Raw genomic sequence first — 23,730 nt, forward strand, 5'->3', positions numbered from 1 at the left:
AGTGCTTTAAGCAGTGCACTGAATGGAAAAACAAGTGACAGAGTTCGATGACATATAGACTCATGGGCGGTAGTGAGTGGTCGGACTGTCGAGGGTCTAGAAGAAAAGACTGGAAGGCTTTCACAGGTCAGGTCCACTCCAGAGATCTCTCGGGTAGAAAAGGCTTTGTCAGGCCTGCATCACGGCTGACAGCCACCCCCTGTCCAAGCCTGCTTTCTCCTCCTTCCTTTCACAGGTGTTGATCCCTACTAAATATACTGCACCCCCAATTCCATCTCAGCATCTGCTTGAGGAAACCCTGACCTAGGACAGGGGTGCACAACCCTGCCCTGTATAGCTCAGATGCTGTGGCTCCTGGAATCCCAGTGCCCACCCAGTGCCCCTACTTCCCAGCTAGGAGACTGCACAGGTTCTGAGCCTCAGTGTCAGCCAGGAGAGTACCAGTACCTCTGAGAGGACAAACGAAAATGAGTGCCTTTCGTAGCTGCTTTCATTATTAACCAGTCCTATGGTGGTTCTTCCCTCACTGTAGATTCAGCTCTGGTTGGTGATCTCTCATCTCATTTCTTTGAACTCTGAGTCTATAAATCTGGGCTCATTTGTAGAACAGATATATCTGTTCCTACTGGCTGATAAAGTATTGCTTTTCTGCCAAAAAGCAGCGCTAACAGGGCAGAGCTCCAGGGCCACAAGGAGCGCTGAAGCAGAAAGCTGGAATTCTTAGCATGCAAATGCTGAAACCATCCCCTTCCACCTGCAAAGAACCAGAAACAACGGGCCGTGTGGCTTCTGCCAGGTTTGCAAGCAAGACTCAAGGAAAAATCAGTAAAATATCCCACTTGGAGAAATCTCAGAATAGCAAAACAGGGATAGCGATTCTATGCTTCTACTCAGAAACCACCCCCCGGCAAAAAAGACACAATGTTTTAATATCCTGGTTTTTTTTTTCCTCTCTCTCTTCCTTCCCTATCACTCCCACCCACCCAAGAGTGGGATGCAGTGGTAGAGTATCAGCCGGAGCATTACAGGAACAAAACAGTCAAGAGGTTCCCGTCCTGGCTCTGCTATTAATAAATCTCTGTGACTTCTCTGAGAAAAATGCTTCACTACCTGAAGTGAAGTTTCCTTCACGCTGAAATGAGGGCAGAGAAGTAGCTGCCTCCTAGCTCTTCCAGGTCTGGGTTTTCATGACACTCCAGGCATGTCCCTCAACAGTATCAGAGGTTCCTCAGCTGGGAGGACAATGCCACATACTGTCTAAATGTCTGCTGAATGAACTGCATTGAATTAATTGATCTTAGGAGATCTTTAAATGATAAGTACCCTTTGTTAAAAATAAAGTACCAAAAACTGGGGAGAGGGGAAGTTATTTGTAACAACCCAGCCCAGTTCCCCACCTGATGTGTAAAGTCAAGTTTGGTGCATGCCACACCGTGGGGGTGGGGGGCTGGGGGATGCAATCTGATGAACAAGAAAAGCTGGGATTTCTGGTGAAGAAAAGGAAAAGGATTTTGGAGGCTTTGTTTACTTATTTCAATTATTTTACGTTTCCCAAGGTGCCCAAGCCCACCAAAAAAAAAAAAACAAAACAATCAAACAAACAACAGCTCAATCAATTTTGTTATATGTTGGATAGGAAAAGAACATCTTTCTAGAGCTACTGTGCTTGGCATTCATGTTGGCTTAATGATATGACAAAAATGAAGTGCAACTATTTAAGATTGTGAGGAAGTCACAAGCATATTGTCTTTGGGGCACTTAGATATAAGTGTAGGAGTAGGTGAGGGGGGCTAGGGTTGGAGAGGGGACCAGTTACTGAATTTTTAGCTAAGGACCCTTAAGTTTCTCCTCTGAGGACATTAAGCCCCAGCAAGTCTAACTCCTTGTGTGGGGAGTCGGGGCAGCTACACAGACGGAAAGCCCCTGGAGCCAAGAGCTTTTTGGAAGAACTGTGAGAGATCTATGTAGGAATACCTCTGCCTGAGCCCCAGATACAGCAGAGTAAGAGAGGTGGAGGGGCATGAGAAGCTTCAGCTCAGGAATGCACAAGGGAGTTCATCTGTGGGCAGGGCACACAGGGGAATCCCAAAAGGCTGTCCTATCCTATTTTCATGTGTCCACCATGATTAGAGACTGCGGTCTTCTACAAGTTTGATCTGAGACTCAAGCCTGATAAAGTTTCTCATGGGTAAGGGAGAACAACTGTGAGCGGGGGCCTGCCTTAAAAGGAAGCCAGAGAAGGGGCCTGCGTCTCAGGCTCACTTTCACAGCAGTTTCCCAGTCTTCCAATCACATCATAGCACCTGTGGAAGATAGCACTGATAGGACCCTGTGGGGATAAGCAGCTGCTTGGGTCCCAGCAAGTCTCCTTAGGAGCGGCGGGGGTGGCATCTCTTCACCTCTCTGGGAGGTGGGCTCCAGGAGAAGACATGGATAGAAGAGTGAGGGTGCAGGGGTGGTCTTACTCAACAGGTCCCACTCCTGTCTTCATGGCTTCTTGCCTCTGCCCCTTCCTGTTGTCTCTTTTTTCGGGGTACCAGATATCGGGCCTGTTGTAGGCCATTCTAATATGAAACACCAGCACTGTATTTAAGTCCATTTATGGAAATTTCAAATTTTCCAAGTCCAATCCTCCAGGGAGCCTTTCCTGGTTCCCTAGGGTCAATTTCATGTCCTTCTTTTGGGTCCGAATGGCCTCTTCACTTGTCTCTCCAGGACACTCTAAGTTCCTTAAAAGTAAGGTTTATTCATCCCTGACCTTATCCAGTACCTTGCATTATGGATATCAGATTTTATCTGTTGAATTTTAAAAGTTAATAAAAGGTAGAGCAGGCTGCAAATAAATACCAATTAAATATAAAGAACAGCAAGAGGCTAGACTCCAGTGGTTGGAAGACAAGTCCCCCTACCAGAAAAATCAGGACAAACTAAATTAAAAGCCTGTCCCCAGCACCAGCCAACTCTAGACTCACAGCTGTGACACAGGTATAAGAAAGAAGATGAGGGCGCCTGGGTGGCTCAGTTGGTTAAGCGACTGCCTTCGGCTCAGGTCATGATCCTGGAGTCCTGGGATCGAGTCCCGCATCGGGTTCCCTGCTTAGCAGGGAGTCTGCTTCTCCCTCTGACCCTCCCCCCTCTCATGCTCTATCTCATTCTCTCTCTCAAATAAATAAATAAATAATAAAAATAAAAAAAAGAAAGAAGATGAACAAGGTGGAGAAACACCATGAAACATTCAAGCAAAACCGGGAGGGTTTGGACTCCTAGGTGCTCCAGTCTTTGACTACTATTTCCTTTGAATTCCCCACAGCAATTGGTGGAATGATGCGCACACAGGAGATATTTTACAGATACTCACCAATCAATTAGTATGTAATAACTTATCTATGATAGGATCTATATTAATACCTTTTCAAAGCTATCAAAGGACCTTTCTCAAAAGTACCTTCTCATGTAGTAGGCTTCACCATTTTTTCTGCACTTCGCCAAAGAAGATATACAGATGGTAAATAAGCATGTGAAAAGAAGTTCAACATCATTAATCATTACAGAAATGCATGTTAAAACCATAATGCAATACCACTACATACTTCTTAGAATGCCTAACATTAAAAGAATGACCACACCAAATGTTGGTGAGGATGTGGAGTAACTAGAACTACAATCACTTTGAAAAACAATTTGGCAATTTCTTAAAGTGTTAAGCATACACTTACCACATGGCCTAGATATTGTATTCCTAAGTGTTTACCCAAGAGAAATGAAACCATATGTCCATACAAAGATTTGTACCTGAATATATTTTATTTGCAGTAGTAAAAAAAAAATTAAAAACCACCCAAATATCCAGCAACAGATGAATGGATAAACTGTGGTCATATCCATTCAATGGAATGCAATACAGCAGTAAAAAGAAATGATCTACTGATACATGCAACAATAGAGAAGAACCTCAAAATAATTATGCTGAGTAAAAAAGTCCCATTAAAAAAAGTATACACTGTATTATCCCACTTATATAAACTTCTAGAAAATGTAAATTAATCTACAGTGACAAAAAAGCAGCCCAGTGGTTACCTGGGGATAGAGGTGCCTAGTGAGCAAAATCATAGAGGGGCATGAGGAAACTTTCAGGGTGAAGAATATGTTCATTATCTTATAATGGTAAGTAAGGCAATGATTTCACAGGTATATACATATGTCAAATTTTATACACTTTAAGCAGGTACAATAAAGCTGTTAAAAATGTAAAGACAAAAAGACTACACATCAAATTTGCAACAAACTGAATTGTATAGTTCTGATTTACATAAAAAATTTAAAAGTGTTTTTAATGACAATGCAACATGCTTAGAGATACTAATTTAACTAGAGGAACCAAACCACAATATAAAATAAAATATCTATCAAAAGGAAAAAAGTAAAACATTACCAGACTGTCTTTTCTGTGGACCCAAGGGTCACAAGCTAAAACTGGTCAGGGAAACATACTGGCAGCACTGGGCCCATCTGCGAGCTGATGGAGGAAGCAACCAAGTTAGGATCCACCTTCTTCTGAGTTTTAAATTCTAACAGGTTCCCAACTGTGGCATTAAGCCATAAGCAATAAGCTCTGCCAAGTCTCCCCACAACAGTCATTCCCCCTGATCTAGAGATGTCCTGATGATGGTTTTCCCAGATCCCCCCAACCCTGGAGTGCTCCTTACACCCCCTCCTGAAGCAGTGTTTCTGAATCTCAGATGTAAACAGGAATCTTCCTGGGTGCTGTTTAAATGTATCGATGATGGGGCTTTGGCCCTCGAAGAGCTCCTCATATGATTCTAATGTGCAGCCAGGGCTGGGAATCACTGCTTAAAAGGCCCCCTCATCTCCGGGGAAGGGTGGGGTACCCACATGTGGCTGGCTGGTCCCTCCGCCTGGGAGCCCACTGAGTCCACTACAGGCCTACCTCGTTTGACTGCAATCTCTATTGTACTTTTTCCAAATTGAAGGTTGGTGGCAACCCTGCATCAAGCAAGTTTATCAGTGCCATCTTTCTAACAGCATTTACTCACTTCATGTTTCTGTATCACATTTTGGTAACTCTTGCAATATTTCAAGCTTTTTCATTAGCATTATATTCATTACGGTGATCTGTGATCAGTGATTACACCTTGCTGAAAGCTCAAATAGTTAGCATTCTTTAGCAATAAAGCATTTTTTAGTTAAGGTATGTGCGCTGTTCTTAGATAATGTTATTGTACACTTAATAGAACTACAGTATAGTGTAAACATAATTTTTATATGAACTGGGAAACCAGAATTTTCATTTGATTCACTTTAGCACAATATTCACCTTATTGCGGTGGTCGAGAACCAAACCTGCAATACCCCTGAGGTATGCCTGTACTACCCAGCTAGCAGAATGTCCCCAGAGTGAGAACTGACCTTGACAGCTCATCCGAAGGACCAGCAGGCCTGAGCTCAGAGCTTAATCTAGGCTGAGAAACTGCTTCCGAAGAGAAAGACAATGACACAACTACACAGACTTGGGGAGATGATCTACCTAGCGTCTCAGGAAGTACAGTCTCCGCTGAAACGGGTTTTTTCACATTTTCTTATTAAAAATTCCTAAATGAGGACTATCAGAGTGACTAGTATCACCCGATCAAAATCATTAAAATTCACCCTGCCCTAAAAGTCTCAAGCTAAGAGACAAAGCCATTTCCTACTCATGCCTATTCTCATGTTACTGAGGTCACTGTACTTGTTAGAGGTTATAGAACAGTTTTCGGCACAAGTGAACAGAGAAACTGGCTCACTGCTTCTTGATCACTTATAACCCTAAATAGGGACTTTCTGGGCCAAAATCTATGGGTTACTGATAGCCTACATGACAGAGAGAGAGAAAGAAAAAGAGATACATATCAAGAGACCACCAAAATTACTTTCCATTAAGAAAGAACAGAAAGACTTAAAAAAAAAAAAAGTTTCAGTTCCCAACAGCGTTAGATGGGAATGATGAAATATGTGAAATATTAACAATCCTGAGACTCCGGTTCTTTGCTATGCAAAAATGGATTAAAAAAATCCAAAGAGGGAAAAAAAGATCCAGCTTCTATCTGATGAGCTGTACTACACAACCACCCATTTCTTCTCTTCCTTCGCCAGTAATGGCCAGAGTGATGTCAATAACCACACTAGACAGCTGTCTTCCTGGACAAAATCACCTTGTAAAGGAGAAATGCAATTAGCGGATACAATGAAATACAATTTTTAAACTGATTCTGCAGGCTGCCACATTTGACTTGGTGCTTAATGGCCAAGTTCTTTATTATAGTTTCCTATTTTATGCAATTTCTCTTTGATTCAGTATCTGTGGAAGACATGAGACTTAAATCCTCGTCTATGTCATACCAGGTCTGAGATAAACATGGGACAGATGAGCTGAGAACGAGGCCAGGACCAGAACCAGGCAGTAAGGGGCTGAAGTGCCACCAAGATGGGCAGGGAGCACGGGGTGGCAGGACTCCTCCCCGACTCCTCCTGCCGGCCTCCTCTGGTCTCCCTCCTCGACGCCTGGCAGATTCTATCTACTCTTGAGACTTCCCCCACCACCCCTAAGGAGCTGATTACCAAAACTATTTCTTCAACAACAATCCAAGTTCCAGACCTACATTTTAAATGTGAAAATGTTCAAATACACATAAAAGTAGATAAAACAGTATAATGAGCTCATCAACAGTATCATGCTCTCTTCCCCCAGTTTCAACAGTTAGTAGCTAAGTTTTATCACATTCTCCCCACCCCCATCCCCGCCCCAACACACACACTTCTGAGAAAGGGGAGGATGGAGTATCTTAACACAGGTCCATCATATCATTTCACTCAAGACCTATGAGCTCCTCCAACTTAACATGCTTCAAGTAGAACTCATTTTATTTCTCCTCTGTTTATAGACAGCATGACTTCTGCACTTTTAGAGTTCCAGCCTGATCAAGCAAACACCTAGCCTGTACAAAGTGCTTGGTCAATGCTTACAGAGTAACAAGTATAAACACACACACATGCACACGCCCGCACATATGTGCACACACACACACAGTAGGGGACCAGACAGCAGGAAGCAAAGGTCCAGACGGAGGGTCTAGCTAATAAGACAGGATCCAGGACTTCCTACTGGCTTCCTGCCAGGGGCCAGCACTTCTGAGTACGGAAACCCTCTGGCTGAAGCAGGAGAGCAGAGTAGTTCTGTCCATCGAAAGTATGACAATCCTGACAAGCTACAGATTTCAGCGTGCGGCTATTAGTAAAACTAAATATGGTTCTCTCGAGGGGAGAAAAGGATCTTTTACAACATATATGCTAATGAAGCACAACGACATAGAGCATTTAAAACAAAATGTCCCTATATTTATTCTCCATAGACAGATTTTTACATTAATATTTATGAGGGATTCCTCGTTTATTTCTCCCAGAGATTTTTCTCCTGTCCAAAGAGAGGGTTTTAGATAAGTAACATGAACCAATTATCTTTTAAACAGCTACAAATTTATCTGCATTCTGCTACTTGATTAATCTTCCTAATATACCCCTTTCCACACATCGGCCCCTGCTCATGAGCCCCCAGGGCCTGCTGTTCCCTGTGGGAGCGCACTACAAGGCCTCAGCCTGGCTTGCAGGTCCTGCTTGCTACCCAAGCCTCCAGATCCAATCCTATCCATCCTCACTCAGCAGGGCCAGACCGGCACCTCCAAATCCTCCCCCGGAGATATTTCTGTCGGTCCAAATGGCACCTGGTTCCCAGCCATCTAAATACCCAATGCTTATACTTTCAATTTACTAAGAGCCATGAGCAGTAAACATCTGGTAGAAAGATGTTCTCAGCCTTATTGGCCAGTGGGCAGGGGCTGGAGGGTAGCAGAGAGGGGAACTAGCCCAGAGGACATGCTCGTTCAGCCCTCAGCACCTGAGACAAGCCCAGGCAGGAAAGGAGAGGCAAGGAGCCGTAGTTCCCAAGAAGTTTCCAGTCTAACCAAAACACAAGGCAGACAGTGAGTGGCAAATGCCACGGAATAGCCACAAAGTCAAGCGTCACAGCGGTTACAAGTTGAAGGTTTCTTCCTGCCCAGTCACTGGACCACATTTTTCTTTCCCCAGTCAGTGACAGACTGAGAGACACGCTTCCCTTCTCTGCCTGCCAATAACACGAGCACATAAAACACACGAGAAAGGACACTGCAAGAACCATCACGAAGTGTGTCTCCTCCGAACCCCCCAACGAGAGACTCTGAAGAAGGAGGAGAGCGAGGCAATAGTGTGGACTGGACACACAGGAAGACTATTCTGTACCGTTGGCCTCAAAATGCCTTTGGATTTTATTTCCAGGCAAATAGAAAACAAAGTGAGCAGCAACAAAAAAGCAGAGGGAGCAGATGAAATGGTGCTTGGGCAGTTAAAGTTTTACAATGCAATCGGGCAAGGCCCGGACTCTTCCCGGCCCCGCTGCACGGAGCTCTGACTACGGAGGGTTTCTTTCTGCCGCTGGCATGCTGGCCTGACAGGATTCTCCCCACTTTCCTAGTCACAATCATAAAACCTTACAAGAGCCAGGCACACTAGCTTTCTCCCAACCTTTTAACCTTCGTAGGGAAAACTAGCTGAAAATTTTGTTGACGAAACAGAGGGAGACAACGAATTACAGGATTGAAGACCCGCGTGCAGGTAAGGTAACCCTTGCTGTGTGCACATTCCTATGCAAACTAAGGACCCTGAAGAGATGTCGATACGTTTTTCTGAGATGGGGCCGGTACCTCTCACCGTTCCTAGAGGCAGCGCCAGTCTTGTAGGGAAAAGGCAAGAGTGGCACTGAGTCAGACAGCTTAAACACGACTGATGTGAATAAAATGAGCTTCTGCCGTGCTGGTTATTGGAAACTGATCTCTTCCTTATTAATATGGTCCCGCAATGGAGACAAAGATTTCTCCATGTTCTAGAATGCAAACAATGTTTTAATCTTTAATTATATTCTCAATTTCAACTCTTCTGGAGAGTTACAGCCACCAAGGCCTGGGATTATTTCTTTATTACACAGCCTCTCAGTGGTATTTAATGAATATTGTTACTTAGTACTTGCCAGTAGGGGAAAGAAGGATTTAGTGAGTTCCTACTCAAGTTTTGATGACTTTTCCAAAACTCACAGCTGCAAAATCCTCTACCTCGTCTTGGGGACATGCCATACAGGCAGCCTGCTCTGCTCAGCAGCCCAAGCTCGGGAAGAGTCAGCCCGTGGAATGAGCATCCCCGCAGAAAGGGATTCAGGATACAGTGCTCTGTGTTTCTAAAGCTCGTGGCAATGAACCAGGGTGCTCCTCGTTCATGGTTTAGTCACTGTTGGTCCGCTCAGAGGCAAGCTAAACTCCAGCAAAAAGAGATGTCAAATATTCTTGTTCAGGGCTCCCATCATCATCTACGTTGAAGAATTTAATATAAACTTATCAGCATAGAGCCAAATTCTGCCCTCAACCAAATATCAAGATCCTCGTAAGGCAAAACAAGCTCAAGTAATCAGGAAGAAAATTAGGTCCCTGCAAGGAAGTGCATCTGCAGTCACTACTCAAACATCTGTACCAAGGTTTCTATAATGGGATAGCGACTATAGAACCCTGGAGGTTGATATCTGTGCGGTCTAAAGAAAAAAACACGTAAAAAAAAAATGTCTTGAAAATCAGCAACAGAAAAGATAATGATGTAATGGCCAGGAAGCTACAGGAAGAGGCTCTGGGCTTACTGCACTTTGTCCTGGCAAACATTCGCCTTGCTCGGTTTCAACATCAATGACCCCAAGAAGCTCCCACCCTCATTCATCACTATCGCCAAGAACAGATTTATGCCACTGCTTTGCTCTCCGTGATTCCTGTTGGTTTCACATTAAGCAAAAGACAACATGAGCCTCTGCCTTTCAAGAACAGAAGCGGCATTTACCACACATCTTGGAAAGAATCCAATCATGTGTATAAGCACCATGTGTAATTTCAAGTCGATGATCTTCCTGGGAATTAGTGTGCAAGGCGCTGGCAGAAAATGAGCCTCTGTCAGTTAAACTCCCATAGCCAAATTAGAGGTCCTACCGAAGGCAATCTGTTGTTCAAACACTGGAACCCCGAGGTGCACACGCCGTGTCATTATCCCTGCTACCTCCCGAACTGGTGGCATTTCTTTCCAGCAACGCTTGTCCTGCATGCTGTTTTGGTGGTGGTGTTTTTGTTACTCAAACCTGAGGTAGGTCATTCAAGAACAGGAGCATGAAGACTCCCTGCACTCTGAAAGGTGGTAGATAATACTGAAACAGATGCAAAATGTTGAGGAAATGGTACTGGAAGACTCCAAAGAACATCAAGGAATACCACTCAGCGATAAAATGGAACGAGCCACTGACATATACAACATAAATGAATCTCCAAAATATCATGTGGAGCAAAAGAAACCGGAAAGAAAATATGTTCCGCAGGACTCCATTTATGTGGAGTTCTAAAAGAGGCAAGACTAGGGTATAGGGATAGAAATTAGAACAGTGGTGGCCTGATCGAGAAACTGGAGAGAAGTCAACTCTTTCCAGGAGTCCTGCTGTCGAGAGAGAGGAGCTGGGAGCTGGAAGAAGTGGGATTATGAGCCGGGTGTTCCCACGGGAGGAGGGTGTGGGTAAGCGTGTTTGCGTACTACCAGGAATGAGCCAGGAGAAAGGGGAATCCTGACGGTGTGGGAGAGAGAGAAGACCAGCAGACGAATGGCCTGGAGTAGCTGAGAGCGAGCGTGGACCTACTAGGGGAGAGGAAGGGCTGTCCCTGGCTGGGAGCATGGACAGTGCCTCCTGAGTGTCCAGAGGACAGGTAGCCTATGAAAGGAAAAGTGCCCTTAATTGAGCCGGCAGGACCTTTTCACGAAGGATAACTCGACACAAAAGAAACTGCCTGTCCCCACAACTTCCAGGGGCTGGATGGGGTAATACTTTTAAAAATAACCTTTCTGTAGAACAATTTTTCCCCTCGAATCTAAATGAGATCTATGTGTGCGAAGTAAGAACACGTAAGTATTTGCTCACCTCGCTGCCACCGAGAGTCAGCACTTCATCAGGCCACCGCCAGGTGTCCCAGGCCATTCGGCTTGACGATATGGATCAAAACCCGTATCGATGTTAACAGAAAAGCAGGCTGAACAATGTGTCGTGAATGTGAGATTGTTATCTAAGAAAGCACAAGTAAACATGGGCACATCTGACATGTATTAAATACACAGATATCTCAATAGGCAACTTGCAGATCAATCAAGTAAGACAGCCACTCTTAGCTGATCTCATTCCTACAAGGGGCAAAAGCCTGATAATGTTTACCCAGGAACAGGGGACACAGCTCCTTTCTGAAAACGACCGGGCCCTTTCCGCAACGGACTCAACACGACCATTCGGGAATCACAGAAGTGAGGTGGCTTCGTCAGTGCGCTCTGAATGCTAACACGTGATAAACGATCTTTCATTACGAACAGCATCTTTGTCTTCTTCCAAGCTTCTTTGGAGGAGGAGAAAGATATGAATCATTAATCCCATGAATCACTAATCCTACGGGAACTCAGGGGAGAATCAGAGTCAATTCAAAGACTACTACTGTTCATGCCAACTGCATTTAAAAAACAAACACACTGTGCAAATCTCCTGAATTCTCGCCATGCCTGTGGTCTCAGCACACTTAGGCATAGCCAGGAGTTTTGCTGTGGCAGACTTACTGCCATCCAGATGCTGACACGAGCCAACGCAGAAACCCGTCTGTCACTGCATCGACAGAGGTCCAGAGGAGGGTGAGTATGGGGCCCAGCACTGGTCCTCCACGGAGAAATAAACTCTTTCCTTAGAATCCTGTAAGCCAATGTGAGAAAGCATCAAGCTCTCTTCATAAAGTCAGGCTTCCATCTTTCACCTGGCAGTGGAGAAATTCAGTGAAGTTTGGCTAGGCCTCCCTAAGCGTGGATCTCTCTCAGCGCCCTGCCTGTGGCCTTCTTGAGCATTCTGGGATCATGTCATTACGACTTGGCACACATTACTAGGATTCCCTGCTACTTGTTTGTTCCTCTGTTTCTGCTCAGAGCTTCGTGAAAGCCAAATTCTATCTTATGCATCTCCAAATCCCCAGCACAGCGCATAGGACCAAATACCTGTAGGCCCTGAGTAAATAATTTGCCGAATAAATAAGTGAATGGGGCTTACAGGCTCAACCCTTCTTCCCTCTGTGCCATGACTCTCCTCATTGGCAACTGTGGTGGTTTTAAAAAACATCCACAAATTTTTTGATAATCCTCCTTTCAAAAGGGAGAGCCTCATCCCTTCTCCTTAAACATCAGTCAGACTTAGTGACTCATTTCTAACTAACAGAATGGGGTGGAATGGATGCTGTGCCTTTGGAGGCTAGGTCATAAAAAGGATCGACTCTACCTGGCTCTCATTCTCTGAGACGGCTTGCTCTGGGAGAAGTCACCCGCAAGTCATGAGGGTACTCAAGCCTCCTGTGGAGAGGGACTGAGGTCTCTTGTCAACAGCCAGCACCAACTCGCCTGCCATGTGAGCGAGTTACCCTGGACAAGACCTCCAAACCTCAGTCCAACCTTCAGATGATTGCATTTCTGGCTGATATCTGATTGCATTCTTCTGAGAGACTGAGCCAGAACCATGCAGCCAAGCCACTCTCAGATTCCTGAGCCACAAAAAATGTGAGAGATCATGTTTACTGTTGTCAAATCACCATGTTTTGGGGCGATCTGTTATGCAGCAATAGATGACTAATGCACCCGTCCTGGAGGGTTTGGGTGTTGTTTTATAAGGGATTTCCTTAATGACAAAGTTAGTTTATGGTCATGTCACGCTTGTAATACAAATTTTGTAATTAGCACTGTTCTACAGAATACAGCCACAACATGGCTGATTAATATGCAAATTTAAATGCTCCATAGATAAAATTACATGACCTTCAAGTCTAACAACTACATTCAATAAATGTTGAGATGTCATACAGAACATTACAATATAATCCCTTTTGGAGGTTGTTTCTTGTTTTTAAATATTATATATGCATAGAAAAAGTTGAGGACAATATCCATCAAAACCTTAGCAATAACTTTCTCTGTGTGACAGTATTATTATGTTTTCCTTTCGTGTCATCTTTGGTTTGTTCAAGGTCTACAATATGTATATATTACTAGTGGCCTACGTTTTAATTTAAAAATTTTTGGATTCAATTAGTCCAGCAGCTTTGTCTTGCTGGTATTTCTATTCCTGACTCTACCACAATAAGAAGCACATAGTAGGTGCTCAATAAAAGTGCACTGAATGTCCTTTAGCTATAGATCCTGCCTACTGGACAGGTCTTTGAAGGGATCCACAATAGCATGAGCCCCAAAAGCTCAATGATGTAAAAAGGCAGCAGTCAATTTTCACAGGAGACAGGCTACTAAGTATAGGAAATCATTCCGACGTTGTATTCTTAGGACACGGTAACCACTTTTCTCTTTGAAACTAAGTATTTTGAGTGATTTATTATAAATTTATAAAGACAGTTGTGAACACCTTTTTTTTTTTTTTTTGGCATGAGAAGAGAGTCTGTTGATTGCCTTGGTGCTTAAAATAGTTTCTAAGTGTCCTCATAATAGCATGTCACCTGTAAACAGGTTTCAAGCCAATGCAAATGAACAAATGGCGAACAGATGGACTAAGAGCTGACTTTTGTCAAGAGAGAGTTAGCAACAAACACTTTTTGGCTCCAGTCTAATGGGACCATTAGAAAGTCTTTCACTTCTCACCAAACATCTTGCCTCAGTAGACAATCCATGCAGGGAAAATGACAAGTTACAAGGCCCATTAGACTTTGGAGAGCTGAAAGTTGGAGATTTGCAGAATCACCAAATCAACATATGAGAAACAACAGATAATGTTCCTTCAGAAGCCTTCTACCAAACAGTGAAAATTCTCCGCTCTGCATCACTCCAAGTGTCTGAAAACCGTGCACCTGTGCATGCGGCAGGCAAAAAATAACTTGTTGGAGGCTGGTTGGTTATGCTCCTCTTCTCCTGGAAGCAAATGTTAATTGTGAAGAAAGCCTGAAAAATCACAGAAATGGGGGTGCGAGTGTCCAGTGATGAGGGAAAAGATCTTGAGGCATCCTCCGTGACCTCCCAGCTCTCTGCTGGCCTCTCTCCACCTAACGTCTTCTCCTTGGAGAGACCTCTGACCACGCGGTCTAAGCAGTTTCCCCAATCCCATCCCTCACTACCCTATGTGTTCCTTTCTAAGCACCAATCACAACCGGAAATTATTAATTTGTTAATTTGTTTAGGGCTTTTTGGTTTTTTTTTTTTGGTCTTCTTTCCCCAGCAAAAAAAAGCTTCAGGAAGGTGGGACCACATCTGTGTTGCTCACGATTGTATCCTCCACAGCCTAGGACAGTGCCTACAGATAGCAGGTACAATATTTCCTAATCAAACAGAAAATAAGTGAAATCTTGCATAAAGGCAAACAACTGAGTCTCACCTGGAAACATTCCTCTGGACTGGAAATTTTAAAATGTACAGCTGATCCCTGAACAGGCTGGAAATGCATGGGTCCACTTTATATATGATATTTTTGTCAATACAGTACTATAAATGTATTTTCTCTTCCTTTTAATTTTCCTAATAACATTTTCTTTTTTCTAGCTTATTTTATTCTAAGAATAGAGTATATAATACACTTAACATACAAAATACCTGTTAATCGACTGTTTATGTTATCTGTAGGCTTCTAGTCACTATTAGGCTATCAGTAGTTAAGTTTGGGGGGAACCAAAAGTAATACACAGATACACAGATCTTCGACTGTGCCCATGACCCCTGCATTGTTCAAGGTGTCAGCTGTAGTTTGTAACTGAGCATGTAACCAAAAGAGGGTACAATAGGAGGGCAGGACAGGCTAGGGAACGTGTCTAAAGTCCCAGCCAAGCCGTTTGGGAGTATGGCCTTGCTCAGGGGAGTGTGCATGCTCACAGGGAAGCTATCAGCAAAGACTGGTGTGTTCACATTTCTGATTCCACACAGAGTGAGCCCTGGCCTTCATCTACCAGGGCTTCTAGCACAAAATAACCCAACAGGTAAACGGATGAATCCCTTGTGGCATAATCGAAAGAATATTACATAGCAACAAAAAAGAACAAACAACCTGGATAAATCTAACAGACATTATGCTGGGTGAAAAAGAGCTGATAACAAAAGATTACATATTGTGTGATTCCAATGATATGAAGTTCAAGAACAGGTAAAAAATCAATCGTTCAAAGAAGGTGGAACAGTGCTAAACCTGGGTAGGGAGGCAGCAAGTGTACAGACTGGGAACATGGGGAGGAGCCCTCTAGGGCTTCTGGAAGCGGTGGCCACGTGGCCTGATCTGGGTGGAGCTACATGGAGGTGTGCACATGTGAAAACAATCACCATGCTGTACATTTCTGAACCTCACAGTATCTCTTATCTCTCCTACTAGGAAAAAGAAGGGCTCACATTTTACGAGTTTAAAAGAGAACAAGTGAGCCTAGCACGACTCGAATCCCAGCTCCCCCAGATTCTCTAGGCGGCCTGCAGCTTATCAAAATGTGCTCCTCAGCTGTCTCATCGGTGAAATAAGGACAACCGTACTTAGGCTCTGCCAACTTTGGGACTGTGACAAGGAAATAAAGAAAAGGCTATGAGGTAGCTTTAAATCCTAGGTGGAAAAGTTACACAAAGTATGTCAATTACAAAGCTCATCATCACTGCTTCACTTAAGATCTATGCAAAAAGATGTTACCTGTGTGCTGGGTTTCTAATCTTAGCAGGTACCTTGGCAAAAGGAAGAATAATTTCACAAAAAATAACTTTCCATTCACCAAAAACAAGCACCAAGGAGAGTTCACCCAGGACAAAAGAACTGTTTCAAACCCATTACTTACTGAGGTGGTAAGACAAGAGTCGTGGGCTGAGCCTTCGGTCTCCGTTTAGCAGATACTCCCATCTGGTTAGCAGAGCGTTTCAAGGACTGTTGATTCAAAAGGCCAGACGCCAGACCTGCATGGTACTGCAACTGCACAAACAAAACAAAAGGGGAAGAAAAATACCGCTTGGTAAACGGAGGCCAATACTTGATGTATCTTACCCCCTTAGAACATTCTAAATCACGGCAAATGCAGCGGCTAACATTTTGCTTCAAGGAATGTATTTGTAAGGAGCTACTGAGACAAACGGAAAGAAGCGTAGACAAGGTTGTTCATCACAGCATTACCTAATGATGGAGAACCAGCGACCACCTGAATGCCCAACAATAACTGGGAACTTGGTTAAGATATGGAAAGAAATTTACGACATCATTTTGTTGAATAAAAAACAAAAACAGGTTACATTGTAAATGGAGAGACACTTAAAAAGATGGTCTCTCAAATATTAACAGTAATAGGGGCACCTGGGTGGCTAAGTGGGTTAAGTATCCGATTCTTGGTTCTGGCTCACGTCGTGATCTCAGGGTTGTGAGATAGAGCCCCTCATTGACTCCACATTCAGCGGGGAGCCTGCTTGGGATTCTCCCCCCCCGCCCCCCGCCGCTCCCCTCACCTGCACAGCCTGTGTGTGCGTCTCTCTCTCAAATAAATAGAATAAAATCTTAAAAAAAAAAAATGTTAACGGTCTATTCCTAAGTAGCAGAACTTAAGTAATTTTTTCTTTCTTCTTTATTTTTCACTACTATTTCATATATGCTTTATATCAATGGTTTTTTAAAGCCTATGTCATTCTTTATAAGAAGATCCACAGGGATTCCTTAAAGACAAATTAGTTCTGGGAACTCTTGCTTATAATAAAAACCACATAACTGGGTAGCCTACTGCATTAACTGGGAGCACAACATGGCCTATCATAAACATGTATGAAACACACCGTGTGGGCAGCCTCAACATTCGGAACCACTGGGCCACTGTCTTCAGTGCTGAAGATACAAGTATCAGTCATAAGAATAAGCTCCTGAGCATATCTTAACAACAAAGCATACAAATGGATACAGGCTCACCAAAGAGAACGGGATGGAGAAGTTCGTTTCACTCTGTGTACATGTAATTGGAACAACACAGTGCCGCTAAGGACACAAAATACTTTCAGTGAGCTCCAGGCCTGCATCCTTTGCTTTGTTCTGGACAAACTGCTGAGCTTCGAAGTTACTCAGGACACGTCATTTTACTTCTCTAGACCTCCATTTTGCTATTGGAAAGGAGAAGTAACACTGCCTAATTCTAAACCCAACAGGACTTTAAAAAAAAAATCCACCTTACTGAGTTACAATTTACATAAAATAAAATGCACACATTTTAAGTGTATAGTTTGATGATTTATGATAATGTCTATACCTGTGAAACTGCCATCCCAATCCAGGTACAGACAATGTCCATCACTGCAAAAGTTCCCTTGTGCCCCAATGCAGTCAGTCTCCCCCCCTCCCCACCCTCATCTCCTACCATCAGGATCTTTTGTTTTAAAATACAACTCATCATTCTCACTCTTTGCCAAGTGAAGCTTATATCCAATCTGACATGTGACAGTGACTGCTATCTTCCTTTTTTAATCCCATACTTTTGTAATGTAGATCTTAAGAGTTGTCATCAATCTCTCAATAATAAAATTATCCTTGAAAGGTATTCCAATTTTGAACAGATGTAAATAAAACATTCAAATGTGAAAATGCCAAGCTAAGAATTTGGATTGAGACCATTTATAACATCCAGTATGTTTCTTCTTCCCTTCTCAAATTAAGCAAGGTCCTTCAAACATTTATTTAGAATTAACTAAACATACAAATAGTAATTCACTCTGAAGCTCTGAATCAATTTCTTTTCAAAATGCTCCTTCAAGGCATAGATATCCTTTGCAGAGTCAGCTACATTACAGTTCCTGGTAATGACACTGGTGACCACCATATCAAAGGGGCTGGGCCCTGCATGCAAAGGGTAATAACGTTCTGAAAAATAAATGGCTCACCTAAAGCCAGTGGGCTGCGTACAAATAGAGCAAGAAAACAGAACCAACTGAAATGATCTGCTTCTTGAAAGTGGCCATAAAAATGAAGATATCCAGTGACCCAGTAAGACCGAAATGTCTGTGTTTGGAGCATCCATATTGCTTTTTAACAGGCTCTTGATTTACTTGGTCGATTTGCTGTGAGAGCCTTATGGCTGCACAATACAAGACAAAGATGTATCACATTCATAATAAAAATGGAGCTCTTCTCAGGGTGGAAAGGGGGGTGCATAATTTGGCTCTAACAACTCAGACCAATGAATTTTGCTCAAATTTGTTTTTCTCCTACAGATTTCTTAAATGGGAAATCAATGGAAGCAAGGGACAGTACAAGTTTGAAAGACAATGTTTCAAAATGTCAGCTACTTGGGTTTCGATCTTCCCCACCAGAATTTGCAATGAGTGCAATATGCATGGGGTTTTATGGAATTAAAGGAAAAGACAGCTTGGCAGGGGTCCCCTCCTGGCTCAAGGAATCATCTCTCCTTTTGGCTCTCCTCCTTCTTTGTATCTTATTAGGGTCCATGCAAGCTCAGCCATTCTGGCCCTGCTGACTCTTTGAGTGGAAGAGTCCTGCTAACTATGCAGAGTGGCAGGGTGATTTTGCCCACCTAGCATCATTTTGATCATTTGCTCAAACAAACAAAAAAACCCAAAACAGCAGAAATGCATGCTAGCTGCTATCTTTTAAAGGGTTTAAAATGTCTACCATCTTGGGTGCTCTCAACATAGACTGCACCTCTAAGAGCACACGGAGAGGGAAGGACTCCTCTTTCCAAAAAAACAAAACCTGCCCTTCAAAGCTGACTCATAGTGATTAAGCGACATTTGTTAATCTTATATACGTATCCCAGTTTCCAGGAACACAGCTCCGACTGTCAAGATCTATAAGGGGCCCATTAAATATTTACCGAACCATCTTTATAATGGGAGAAAAGGTCAAAGTTAATAAAACTGACAGGCAGATCCTGTCCAACTGGATTTATACATTATTTAAGCACCAAATACTCCATTCCATGAAACACAGTTTAGATCTGAAAAGACTCTTGGAATACGTTCACTCAGCCAATGGTTCTAAAACAGCAGAAGGGAGTTCGGAGCGAATCCACAAATTAACATTAAGAACATATCACTCCCCAAAATGCTGCCATAAGTTTTCAATTACAGGTTCTGTAATATTTTCTATAAAAATATATTTCAATAAACATACTTCACTCCAAATGTCTGTGGCATGGAAACAACTCTATTTCAAAAAGCAACTTATCAAAGTTCTAATGAGATTTTTCTATCCAAGATCATTTCTCCACTAACCAGCAAGAATAAAATGAAAGAGGGTGAGAAAGAAAACAATCTATTAACTTCCACCTCACACAGATGTGGGGAATGGGAATGTTGATGTGGCGAGCATTTTTTTTTACTGGTAAACTGCCTTTCCATGCTAATAGCTATTTCAATGTTCTTTGGATTTAGAGAGCATTTCTCTCAGCTGCAATTTTGCTATTATTGTCAACTTCCTAATTTCTATGATTGACCTAGGACTTTTCGGTCAGTTCGCAACCTGTAGCCCTTTCTAATCAATTACGTCTACAAATTACCTCTAAACCTGGGAAAATCTTAACAACTCATAATGAGCTCTTAGACCTTAGAATTAGGAAAACCTTGATTTACTGGATATTTTCTTTAAAGTAACACTGTTTGGGGGCACCAGGTGGCTCAGTCAGTTAAGCGTCTGCCTTCGGCTCGGGTCATGATCCCGGGGCCCTGGGATCGAGCCCGGCGTCAGTCTCCCTGCTCAGCGGGGAGTCTGCCTCTCCCTCTCCCTCTCCCCCTCCCCCTGCTCATGCTCATTCTCTCTCTTAAATAAATAAATAAAATCTTAAAAAAAATAAAAATAAGGTAACACTGTTTTAGTAATATTAAACATGCGTAAGTGCCAAGGGTTACAAGGTAAGGTCCTTGTAAACTTTCCTGTGCAGACCGACAACCTCTGTAACCAGCATCCTCTTTGAAGATGTGCAACCAGACTCTGCTACTAATGACAGCTGTGTGATCTTACACATCTCACTTCCCTCTCGACAAAACACGCATTCTATCTTCTCCTCGAGCTCCGAAGTTTCATTCCTTTGGGTTTCTGAAGGAGTTACATGGGTATCTGGTTTCATCATAAAATGGCGAAACAATGTCCCCACAATTTCACGCAATAACCCTTTTCACCCTGATAGGCTTGTTCTTTATAGAATCCGCTTTTAAAGAAGTCCAAATTTCTGAGGCCTAATTCAATTAGCTTTAATATGTTTCAAATTACAAATAACAACACATACTGGAAGGAAATATTATTAAAGTAAATTGTAAAAAACAGGATTCAAATGCAAAGTTTCTGCCTTATATCTTGGGTTCAGAGAATCAGATGAGCAACCATGTCCTTTGGTTGGCTCTCCACTTGGCTGTCTTCCACATTGTTCTGAATGTTTCTATCTGCTCCAAGACAGAGAGAGGATCTGTTGTGCAACGGACAGAAGTTTGAGGAGCAAATAGAAGGAAAGTCACCATACCTATCACATTCAATATACTAATTAAGCCAGCGGCATTCAATCAGGTCTAGCACATAATAGCTGAAACGTTTGCTAAAACTTCTCTGGGGTCCATGGTACAGCATCTATTCACTCCCAATATTATCCTATCCATGCCATATGGCCTGAATCCCACTTTAAGAAAACAGGACATTCAAAATTCTCAACATTTATAAGCCAGGTCAACCAAGGTTTGATTCTCCCCACTGTGAAAATCATGATCTCCTTTTCAAAGATTCACCGAAGGCTTCTTTTGGCGGGGAGGGGGTTGTAAAAAAAAAAAAAAAAAAGTTCTCCTCACCTTAAGACATAGCTTGCTTTATTTTTAAAAACTTTAAGTACAATTTCATATAAGTTTCTAAGAATACTAGCAAGACAGACTGGTACTTCCGGTAACTAAACCGTTTGGGTGAGGAGTGAGACAGAACTAAGTTAAACAAATTCTGGCTGGCTTAGACAAAGGGCCCACGGGAGGGGAGGAAGAGATCAAGAGGCTATGGAGCCCTGCCACCTCCTCCCCCAGTCCCTCCAGGACAGTTTCCCTTCTCTGAGCACAGAGCTTCTGCCCGTCACTGGGACTTGGCAGCCAGGAAAGGCAGCCTTGTGTTATTTCTTGGTCCAGGAATGAAGCTAAGCTGGCCACCTGGGGAGACATTTCTTGAGGGTGCAGACCTTGTTACTGATTACTCTGCATTCACAACAGTATCGAGAGTGTACTGCATACAGGTGTAGCTAATGAATTTGTCAACGGGTAAGTTGACTGGCAGATTAGTAGAACTGCTATGGCCTGGCCTGGCCTGTCTCTGTAGCCAATAGAGAGAACAGAATGGCCCTATCAGACAGTCCTCTTAAGGCTGGGCACTTACAGAAGCAAACACACTGCTTTGCAGGGGCTCACGTCACAGCAGAACCACAAGGAACCCCTCTTTCCTCTAACTGCCCAAAATAATGGGTATGTCTAAACCTCTATTCAGGTTTGAGTTCAGGATAAGGCATCTATAGGGACTGCACTTGGATGACTTCAAATCATAGAACTCTAATGTCAAAGAAGGGCCTTGGAGACACCAACCTCCACCTGCCCCCCACCCCCATTTTATAGGAGAGGAGACTCGGGCCTTAGAGAAGTCATTGGCCCAAGGTCACACATGCCCAGAGGGGAAGGGTGCAGGGGGGCAGGGGCTAAGTGTGCTGCATCTTTCTACCTGGAGGACCTGACATTTGTGATCTCTGCCAGCAGGAGAGCACAGTGACTCCTCCCAGACAGGGAACTGAGACTATGCTCAAGGAACACGATGTTAGCTAGCATCACTGGGATCTGTTCCTTTGTTTGCTCCCTTCACTCGGACCTCTTTTAGGTACCGAGATGTCACATGTTCCTCCCTTCTACTGACTCTAGTCATGTCTCATGTGGGTTGTTTGGGAAAGTTCTAAATTCTATCATTTTAAGGCTTTAATATCATTCACGGTTAAAAACCGTGGAGAAAAGAAATTAAGAAATCATAGAAACCTCAATATTGTCCAAAAATCTAAATTTTAGACTCGGCAATAACACATTTAACCTTCCTGGCATCTCTGCTATTTACTGTTCTCTGCTGGGGCAATTGTGCTACTGCCTAATAGGTTTTTATAAATTCTCTTACTGTCCGGGAGAGTCCACACATATAATCTGTTTTTACTTAGGGACTCTCTTTAAGAATGTGTGTAATACATCATGAGAGCAGTAAGCAAGGACATTAGTCGTGTAGTATCACTTCCCCTGCAGATCCCAAGCCAAAACAGCCAGTGCTGGTTGGCATGAGTGTGTTGAAAATCCTTCCCAGGTGCAACGGAACACACCAAAGCTCACAGCCTTGATGTGAGGATAGTATGACACCTGGATCAAGTCATACCCCATACAGCTGGGATATGTGGATGTGGCTGGGTGGGGTGGGGGCGGGGGCCAATCTGAGATTCTCATGCAATCCCTATTTCCCCTAAACCATTAAACTAGACCTAATATTTGTGCAAAAACAGGAACACTTCATCACCACTTTGAGTTACAAGACCTTTGCCCCTCATTATTGAAATATATTTTGTTTCCAGCTAATGAGAAAAAAAACATGTATTACTATAAAGCTCTGATTCTTCTTTTGAACATAATCCTAAGGAGAAAAACAAGCAAGCCTGTTATTATCTGTGCTAAGGAAAACAGCTACAGAAAAATACCATAAATCTAATTGTTTTGCTTGGGTTTTTATCTAAATATTAGCTAATGGTATTAGCTTCTTTCCTCCTTTTATCTCCTAACGCTTCTTTCAAATAGCCAATATTAAAAAAAAAAGAAAAAAGAAAGAAAGAAAAACAACCTTAGATTTGAGCCTTTATGGGTAAATGATCTTTTTAACTTGGTCAAAACAGCATCAATAAACCATAAGAAGGAAGCCTCCAATTTATTTGCCTATTTGTTCTCTACTGGGAAGCTGGGTTTCAGGCCTTTCAATTACTAGGACAGCAGGACCCAAGTCAGGGCGGTTTTGCTGCCTGACTGGGGCATCATTTACATGCTAAATGCCATTTGGGTTTCTTTCCTCCTGCACATGAACCCTCAACTGTCCCAACTTCACAAACTGTCAGAGAAGCAAATAGAGAGGATGAGTAGCAGCCTTTTACTTTCTTTAAATCTCTGTAATGTTGGGCGCCTGGGTGGCTCAGTTGGTTGAGCGACTGCCTTCGGCTCAGGTCATGATCCTGGAGTCCCGGGATCGAGTCCCGCATCGGGCTCCCTGCTCTGAGGGGAGCCTGCTTCTCCCTCTGACCCTCCTCCCTCTCATGCTCTCTGTGTCTCATTCTCTCTCTCAAATAAATAAATAAAATCTTTAAAAATAATAATAAAATAAAATATATTAAAAAGTCATAGCAGGGGTGCCTGGGTGGCTCAGTCGTTAAGCGTCTGCCTTCGACTCAGGTCATGATCCTGGAGTCCCGGGATCGAGCCCCGCATCGAGCTCCCTGCTCAGCAGGGAGTCTGCTGCTCCCTCTGACCCTCCTCCCTCTCATGCTCTCTGTGTCTCATTCTCTCTCTCTCAAATAAATAAATAAA

The 23,730-nt window shown here is 43.1% G+C and overlaps 1 protein-coding gene across 5 annotated transcripts in view; it reads right to left on the bottom strand.

The window, feature by feature from the left end:
* MED27 (mediator complex subunit 27) overlaps positions 1-23,730 on the bottom strand; it is a 183,648-nt gene that overhangs the window by 103,047 nt on the left and 56,871 nt on the right. For 3 of the 5 annotated variants that reach the window (XM_081803832.1, XM_081803831.1, XM_081803828.1), the window contains exons 3-4: positions 15,975-16,105; positions 3,446-3,475 (exon numbers count right to left, since the gene is read on the bottom strand). In XM_081803832.1, the coding sequence (XP_081659958.1) occupies positions 3,446-3,475; positions 15,975-16,105 (161 nt within the window). The remainder of the gene's footprint in view (positions 1-3,445; positions 3,476-15,974; positions 16,106-23,730) is intronic. The other 2 variants (XM_081803833.1, XM_081803829.1) reach the window with 1 other exon arrangement.

Source organism: Leptonychotes weddellii, chromosome 14 (genome assembly GCF_054177405.1).
Source record: "Leptonychotes weddellii isolate Sample4059 chromosome 14, ASM5417740v2, whole genome shotgun sequence".
Taxonomy (NCBI): Eukaryota; Metazoa; Chordata; class Mammalia; order Carnivora; family Phocidae; genus Leptonychotes; species Leptonychotes weddellii.